Here is a 9,677-nt window from a genome sequence, read left to right as displayed (position 1 = left end):
CAGAAGCATGTGACCGACGGCTTTGTCTACTCTCTTGTATTATTTATTGTTTGAAAAATGCATTTGATTGTAAGATAGGTTTTGTCTTCATAAATTTTATTCAACAGTTTATAATACAAAAGCTGAGCAAGCTTATAAAAAAAACGTGAAAATATTGTGCAATTTTCCCGCAATTAAGAAATTCTGATCTATACGATATGATAATATTTTTGATTTCAGTTCTTTTTCTTTTTGACCAGATACTTTGGCTTGGTTGAAACTTGGCCACAATCGTTTGGAATCTTTTCCTGTTGCAGCTCTTAAACATCTCAAGACATTACGAGAACTTGATCTCAGGAACAACAGCATATCGAAAATAGAAAGGAACGCTTTCTATCCTTATGGAATTCACCTAAAGTACATCTTCCTCCAAAACAACATGTAAGTTAAATACAATTCCATCGTTTGAGGATATATATATCTTTTATGTCATTTGCTTCTCTGTAACTTAGGTTGTCTCGTATTCTTTTATCAAATGTAGTTTATTGACTAAGGTTTTTTTATTTTATTGTTTTATTTGAAGTTAAGCACAAAGCTACACAATGGGCTATCTAGCGTTGTAAGTCCGCAGACATGCCGCTGTGCCAATGGGGGGCTATGACTAAAGAAGTTTAGAAGAGTAAAATGAATAATTTTCTCCAAATTAAGAGATTTTTTAATGTTTTCTGTGTGTTTGTATTTTTCTTATAGCAAAGCCACGTCGGGCTATCTGCTGTGTCCACCGAGGGGAATCTAATCCTAATTTTAGCTTTGTAAATTCGTAGATTGGTTTGTTATGAATTTCGCGCAAAGCTACACGAGAGCCATCTGCGCTAGTCGTCCATAATTTAGCCTAGAGGGAAAGCAGCTAGTCATCATCACTCACCGCCAACTCTTTGGCTACTCTTTTACCAACAAATAGTGGGATTGACCGTCACTTTATAACACCCCCATGGCTGAAATGGCGAACATGTTTGGTGGGACGGGGATTCGAACCCGCGACCGCAAATTGCGAGTCGAGCGCCCTAACCACCTAGCCATGCCGAGCTGTAAATCCGTAGACTTACCGCTGTCACAGTAAGGGACAATGTTATCTGTAGCATAAATTTTGAAAAATAAATCAGAGTCATTTATTCCGTATATTTTAAAATGTCATTTAATAACAAGTTACAGAATGATCTTGGATTGTACTCGTAAATAAGAACATACTCTGTTTGGATGATATTATATCATACGCTCTATTTATAGGATACTATACAATCTCTGCTTTTATTTCGTCGAAATATAACATTTATTCTTTAAATTATTACCCTAGCCGGTAGATGATCAGTACTTGATATCATAATACAAATTGCTGCGGAAGTAAGGTGAAAATTTCATAGTGTATTCAATAATTCAAATGTAATCATAAATAAACTTTCCTCCTTCTCCCTCCATTTTTGGTATTTTTTTCTTTTTAATTACTTAAGACATGTTGTGTAATTCTTGTAAATCTGTTTGAACAGGATCGCTGAGATTGATAAAGAAGCCTTGGATAATCTTAACAGTACCTTACGGTGGCTCTACCTACAATCTAACAAACTTCGAACTGTTGATGAGGCTACATTCGAAAAAATCCGGTACACTATCGAAATTCTGGACATCCACGGTGAGTGTATATTATATCCTATAGTTTTTACTTATCAATTAAACTTTAGTTTACACAGTTGTAAGAGAACTTAACTGGAGTGAATATGTTGATTGTGGTAATAAAGTTTATACAAAAATCAGAGGAACTATGATTTCAAATCATTTTAATCATTTAGTTTATTACACATTAGTATTACTTTTACACAGTTTGTTAAAATCTGAGCTAAAGAAAACTTCATCTAGATACTTAATTTAAGTTAAAGACTAATGAGTATTCAACGGTTTTTAAGATTTATAGAGCTATGGATAGTTTATAAGAATTATGATTAAAAAATTGGGTACATGGTTTATAAGATGTAAGTTTCAAACAATTATTTGTACTTTATAAAACTTAAGATTAAAAAGAATTAAGAATACATAATTACGAAAAAATTAAGACCTTTAATGATTATAATACATAGAGCAATCACTTTATAATATTGCTAATTAACAGTATTTTTCGAGCATGATCCTAATAATATATTACAAGATTCAGCCAGTTTAACTTAAAATACTTAGATTAAACCTAATTTATGTAATAAGCTTACAATTCAGAATTATCTTTCTAAGTGTAGAATTAATTATAACACTAAAATATCTGAGGTGAAGATTAGTGTTTAGAAATGTATTAATTTTATAATATTCCACAAATAATTAAAACTTAAAAAACGATTTTTTAAAAGTTGAAGAGGCCAACATTCGTGGACGAATGCAACATGTCTCCACCAAGCAATCCCAACATGGCCAATTTTGACACCAGAAAAATCATGAAAGTCAGTTTAAAATCAAACGCTGTCTATATCACTGCTTGGGACCTGCAAGAAGGTATCTTTGTGCCAAATCCCATGCAAGTTGTTTGGCATACACATGAATAGTTCACGAAAACCTCACAATGCACTAAAAGACAAAATTTCCAAAATTGTCTATATCTCTGTTTGGTATCTTTGTACTAAATCCCACGTAAATTTCTCGAAATATGGCTAAGTAATTGATCAATCCCCTAAAATTATGGGTTTATTTAACCCTTTGACCCCTAAAAATAATCAAAAATCAAATCATTTCCTGTCTTTGCACCAAATCCCATGTAAATTGGATGAAATACAGCGGAGTAATTGTCAACAAACCCTAAAATTATGTTTATTGTGGCATCTTGACTCCTGTATAATTACTAACAATGAACAAGTTCACTATTTCTGTTAGTCAATGTGTGGGGCCTGTAAAAAACGATTTTTATACTAAATCTCATGTAAACTGGTCAATATACAGCCGAGTAATTGACCCAAAACCCCAAAATTATACTTTTTTGTGAGATCTGTAAGCGTGAAAAATTGATATTTGTGCCAATTTTTTCTTGATTGCTATAAATATATCCGTAAAGGAGCCTAAAATATACATTTTTGAGTTGTTTGACTTTTGACCATATAAAATCCATAAAAAGGCCTAAATAAATAAATGGAAAAGTTTTCTAGGCGTATTAAAGCAAGGTATAACCCTACCAAGTGTCAAACCAATGGCCGAGAAATGAAGGAATGACGGTCGGTTGAAAAGTTTTTGGAAGAAGAAACAATAGAAAACTGTATATCTCTCTGCGGAGACGTAATAAAATAATATTCACAAGAATTTTTAATTATTAATGAACTTAATTTTAAAATTGGAGTATGTCATTTTTACTTTAAAAAAAACGCGTAAAATCCAGTTGTTTGCCCCTAAGATCCACAGAGTTCACAAATATAAAAAACATGAATATATTTATATGCGTTCGTATATTTACAACAGTGTACATGTAACATCAAAAACTGATTAAAAAAATAAATATAGGCTAAACTCATAAACAAAAGAATACTAGTCACCTATAGGAGAATTATAACAATGTTATATGACTGATTTCCTTGGAGAGCGTGATGCTATGTAATTCTTCCAAATAATCGAATGACCAGTTAAAATTGATTTCTTCACCTCGACAGTGTAACTATAATGAATTTAATATTAAAAATGAATTGCTTCAGACTCACGTTATTATTCAGCCAGAGTGAGTAGCGGGAAGATACAGAAAATAAAGAAAAAAAAACAAACTAAAATTTATTAATACTAGCTTCCAATCAGAGCAAGCTACCTATTCAAAGAAAAATTAAAAATCAACCTGGTAATGAATGTAGCTAATTAAGTACACTTTTCTTACATTCTTACTTAAAGATTAGAAAGCACTGTTTCATCGGTTGGGTATTCTCTCTGTAAACGATATTTTCAGTCGAATACGAAAAGTAACAAACAAGTGTTTGTTTGTTTGTAGTTAAGCACAAAGCTACACTAAGGGCTAGCTGTGCTCTGCCCACCACGGGTATCGAAAACAAACAAATGAGTGAGTTATGTATAAAAAAAAGCTTAATAAATTGTAAAACCTTAAATCCCACAATTTAATTAATCAAACCTATGCAATAAAGGAAAGCGGGGTGTATCCAGGGGGAGTGTAAACTGATCACCCCGAATATTCTGAACATCTAAAAGATCCACTATCTCTCGATTTTCCAATTTAAACACTTCATGTATATCACTTAAATCCTTTGCGTAGAAGAAAAGGTCCACATTTTTAGTAGCAAAAATATTTCCCCACACTCTGTAATACTTTAGGCCTTGAGAAAAAATGTTTTACAACTTACTAGCACATAGAAACGACTTATCAAATTCCAAGGCCATACTTTCCACACACACATGATCAACTTAATCAATGGGTAACTCGAAGTAATAAATTAAATAATGCCCAACCTTCAAAACTAGAGGAAATGGTCATAATATTAAATTGGCTTAATAGATCATGATCTATTAACAATGATACAGAGTATTAACAAATGTTAATGTTATTGAATTAATGAGGTCATAATGTACTAAATAATCAGTTATAGCTAGTGAAGTATAATTCTAATAATTGCCCAACATACTAGTTAATAACTAGTTAAGAAACGTCTGTGTGTTTTTAAAAGGTCGATGTATTCTGTACAAGTTCTATCTCCGTAATTGGCAGCCAGAAGAGGGTTTAATTTACCATAAAAGTGTAAAAACTTGGTATGTAAATTGATATAGAAACCTAGTTTGTGAAAAACAAGAATGAATTTATGGGCTCGTCCGCGAAATTTTGTAATGTTGAGTAAATTTTATTACATCTGCTGATTTTTGCATAATAAATATTGTAGTACAGCTTACAGAATATATATTTTATTAAGAAATGGAAAATTTATAGCTTCTTAAGTAAAAATGTTTATACTTCAACCCAAAGAGTTTCTGATCGTTTATCTACGGTGCTGTTCAGTTTGTGAATAGCAGTGTGGCGTGTAATGTAATATGTACTTGTGCGGATAAAACAGTGGAAAATGTTCAATAAACATTTACTCAATGAAAATTAACAGACTTTTGCCGTCAACTTAGATAATTTTAAAAACGTTTGAGGGAAGAGTAAACTACAGTTTGTCAAATAAAAATGTGAACTTTTGATTAACGGTGTTTATAACTGAGGCTAAGTACTATGCATTCTTTGTACTGAAATATACTTTTATAAGGTAATTTCTGGTGGCTAAGTTTGTTTGGCAATGTCAAGAGAACCTACAAAATTCGTTTAAATGTTATTGTCCGTAAAACTGCAAGTGCAAGTTTTGTTATATTCTTCCTTACTAAGTTTTGTTAAGAAAAAATTAATTACTCCTAAATACAAATCATCGTCTTGTGGGATGAAGTTGCCACTCATAGGTTTTCCCTATACTGTATTTGACGTTCGAAAATAAACAAAATGTTGAACAACAGTTTACGTTATGATGTGTCATAAAAATATTATAAAACGTATCTTTTTCATTAATTTCTAGAGTATTTCACGAAGATAAGTAAAACTATTATTGGTAAAACGACTAACCAGTATTATATTTTTTTGCTGCCATTTTCAAGATAATCCTTTTGATTGTACTTGTGATGTGGTTTGGTTTCGAGAGTGGATGCAAGAAAGTGAAAAAAGCGTAGTGAGCATGCCCAATGAAACCGAATGTTATACTCCGGAGGAGCTACGTGATGTTCCCCTCCATGACATCTCAAGTTCTATGCTACGATGTCCTACAAGTTCATCTGGCCTCAAAGTCTACTTCCCCATTAACGTGGTTTTCATCATTGGTCTACTGAATTGGTTCATCACAGTCAAGCACTAGGCTTAAACGTGATATCCTGTGTTTTTTCTCTAATCAGGAAAACCATGGATTCTTGTTCCTCTTTTTAAAGGCAAACATGAGTTGTATATATTTCTAAACCAATACGATTTGACTATAATATTTAGCTATGTAACTCACGAGCCTAGAGAACGGTTATTCAATTACATTGATCTCAAAGGATTGGCAGAACACCGATAATTTTTTTTATTTCATAAAAAAACCTAAAACAACGGACAACTTTTTATTTAATTATTTCTTTCTTTTTTCTTTTGCTTCTCTGAGTGTTTATTTCAGTGTCTCTTTGACAAAACAATTTTATTTTCCAACAAAACAAACTTCATAACAGACAAGGCATCTGGAAGAAAATATCAACCATTATAATTTTTGTTACTAAAGTCTTCATCTTTTTGTCCTTTTTTCATAATAATCCACTACCACGGGTTAGAAGACAGAGACGTGTATTTTCACCTGACATTAGTGAAAACTTTACATCTTCTTTCGTCACTTGGTTATTAAATTCTAAACATATTCTTTAAAAGCTTTAGCACTAGATGCATAGTCACGTTTTAAAATCTAAATCAAGTAGTCAGTAGTTCTGGAAGTATTTCTGACTGAACACCAAAATGGTGGTATTGTAGATGAAATGACTTCGTCCTAACGTGTTTTTCTTTAGCCAGTTGGCCACATATCTCTAGTTGACTAATTTTGTGACATTTTTCATATATTTGTGATTTTGCATAAGTACATTGTTGTTGAAGTAAATTTTACAGTCACTTGTATATTGCTCTTAATGTTAAAATTTTAAAGTTATACAATTATTAATCGTAAGTCACATGATTACCATTATTTGGCAAACTACCCTTTTTCCAGCACTTAACATTCTGTGGTTGGTTAAACAAGTTACTTAAGACATTAATCTTCTACATCCAGTTCTAAGTTGTATATTTTTATGAGTGACATGTGTATCTTTCAATGTTTTAATTTTAAGTTCTACTTTACTAAAATTAAACTATATGTTTATGGACTTGGTATATTAGATTTATTACAGAGTCAAAACCTGTTATATAAATAAAACTAACATATTCACAGGGTGATATTAATTTCGCTTTATCCTCTTTCCTGTTTTATTTTTTCCTGTAACTTTACAAAACCATTTCTAGAAAAAAAAGCACAAGTAAAACGTCCAAGAGTGCATTACAAGTTTTATAAACAAATGTTTAATATTGGTCATATTTCTATAAAAAAAGTAACCGGTAGGAATGGCTAAATAAGAATACTAGAGGTTAAAGATTCGAAGAGGTTAAGGACAAGAGTTATTAAAAAATAAAAGTTTATTGTAAAAATTAAATTAAATCTTTTACGCTACTAAAGTTTACTTAAATCTAACATTTTCGCGATATTATTGTGATTATGTTCGATATTTTGAGGAAGTGAGAATATTTCTTTGCTATTAGATAATCGTAAATCAAAAACTTGAAATGTATAGGAAATTTATGTATAGGAAAGAGAGAAAAAGAAATACCTAACGTAGAACAGCTAAGAGAACATGTTTTTTGTGAAATGTTATTTCAGAAAAAGTAAATATCTTTGTGGCTTGAGAACGTTTAGCTTGTCAGAAACTGAACCAAAATGAAGTACCAAAATAATAAACTGTTGAAAATGTTTAGATGTATTTTTTGTTTTTCACACTATTTCAATGGATATTACAATTTCAAACAGAGATAATGCCTAGTGAATGAAAAGTTTGTGGATTTGGTTGCAAAGTTAGATAACATTGTAAAATAGCTGAAAGTATATGTCTCTCTTGTTATTGAAATAAATAGCTAAAAACTCTCAGAATAAAAGAACGAAAAAAGCTGAAACTTTCTGCAACACTTAAATTAAGTAAATCGTGTTTGAATATCGAAATCAGAAAGAGATGTTTTTCTCAGATAGAAGTATCACCTATATATGTATGTATATTTTGCTATTTCCCCTTTTCTTCTCTAAGACTAACAAAGAGCACAGTCCACAAGCAGAAACTGGTGGTAGATATCTGATATATAGGATAAGATGAAGAAAAAACAAACGACCTTCCCGTTATCATAGTTACAAAAAGAATGTTTTTTTAGTATTCTTTCATCTCCATCAACTATATTTCTATTCAAATAAGAAAGTGAACATACTTCGAATGTTGCAAAACTATTCAGCTGGTTAATAGCTAAAGCTGACTTTTATCGCTCTCCTTCCTATATATTAAAAATAGTTAATATGAATCAAAGTTTTTGTAAAGTATATGTCGTAAAATGTCAACAGTCCTTTTAATATAATGTTTAAGAACTTGAATAATTGATGTTGATTTAGAGCCTCTCCATGTACATCAAGGAAAGGTCATGACAATTCTTTACTGTATTCTTGTATTTCTTAAATTCAATATATATATGTCTGTCTTGAATATTTATAATCTTTTATGTAATGTATATATAACTTTTGTTAATAAACCCGATTTTTTTACAACTGAAACCTTACGAAATAGGCAAATATTTAAAATGTCTTAGAGCAACATTTACTAGGTTTGTTCTTCTCCTGTAATTAACACGTTTAATGGTATTATGGTTCAGATCTAAGGGTTGGATTAACATAGAATATCAAAATAATATTTTCAAGAAATTCAGTGATTACACTCAAAACCAAATGCTTCGAAGTAATAGAACATTAGGAACACTAGAAGTGAGAATAGAATTGAAATTAGTTTTCTTTTAAAAATGAGCTTCTTTTTGGAGGGAAAAGAGGGAGTCTAAGATATAACTTTGAAATTTAAAAGAAGTTTGCCTCGGAACAAAATAGCGTAAAAATTTGACTAAAATGCTTGATTTCTTTCTAGAAGTGATTGTTTTGAATAAACACGCACAGCTTCACAAGGTCCATGCGCTAGACATCAGTAATTTTTAGCTTACATACGGTAGGAACATTAGCTAGTCAACAGCACCCACCTCCAACTCATGGGATATTCTAATCAAATTGTGGAATTTGACACTGTAATTGTTGTAACGCATCTACAGCTGTAAAGAGAGGAGCGCGATATTTTCTGAACTGGACGTGAGCCATGGAACATTAGATCCAAATCTGGCACTCTGCCCACTGAGACTCGCTCGACCTTCTGAAAATGATAGTTGGAATTGGAAGAAGAGAGATTTTGCTGCCTGTCTCCAATTGAAAAAAAAAAAGAGAAGGAAATTATGGATATTTGGATTAAAACCCCTCTGTTTAATAGATAAAACTGAATTTTACCGCTCTTCATTTGTTATTTTACAATTCCTTTTTTTGCAGGCCACATTTTTAAACTTGTATGTGCAATATAGTAATGCATATTAATGTGCAAGTTTTCGCTGAATTCAAGGGTTCGTAGCTTGCGTCCAGTTTTTGTAAAATTGTGTTCTGCATTTTGGGGCCGTGGGTGCGGCTGTAGGAGTGACAGTCAGCTCCATTATTCATCCAGGCAAGACTAGCTCAAGAGATTGCGGTGGGTTCTGATGACTGGCTTTTTTCCCTGTAATCTATCAATTCAAAGTTAGCTACAGTTATGCGCAGATAGCCTTTATGTAGCTATACGAGTAAATTCTTAAATAAAACGAAGAAACTGACCAAGTTGCAATTAAAAATTAAGTTTTATGCTTAAACGATTTTGTTATTCGTATCAGCCGTATCTCAGGCAACTAAATTAAGGTCGTTTTTATAATCATGAGATAAATAACGGTTATGATCTTACCATAGAACACGAAAACAATAAACAGTTATCCTTTCTTAACCTCAAAATTATTAGATCTG

General features: G+C 31.5%; 1 protein-coding gene across 1 annotated transcript in view; it reads left to right on the top strand.

Moving 5' to 3' along the window:
- The window catches only part of LOC106477734 (leucine-rich repeats and immunoglobulin-like domains protein 3), a 16,290-nt gene extending 8,049 nt beyond the window's left edge, over positions 1–8,241 (top strand). Inside the window, exons 3-5 of the mRNA XM_013938271.2 lie at positions 240–420; positions 1,524–1,666; positions 5,617–8,241. Of these exons, the coding sequence (XP_013793725.2) occupies positions 240–420; positions 1,524–1,666; positions 5,617–5,870 (578 nt within the window). The 3' untranslated portion in view covers positions 5,871–8,241. The remainder of the gene's footprint in view (positions 1–239; positions 421–1,523; positions 1,667–5,616) is intronic.
- The last annotated feature ends 1,436 nt before the right edge of the window (positions 8,242–9,677 follow it).

Source organism: Limulus polyphemus, unplaced genomic scaffold (assembly GCF_000517525.1).
Source record: "Limulus polyphemus unplaced genomic scaffold, Limulus_polyphemus-2.1.2 Scaffold169, whole genome shotgun sequence".
Classification (NCBI taxonomy): Eukaryota; Metazoa; Arthropoda; class Merostomata; order Xiphosura; family Limulidae; genus Limulus; species Limulus polyphemus.
The sequence above is the reverse complement of the archived record's forward strand: the minus strand, read 5'-3'. Positions and strand labels throughout refer to the sequence as shown.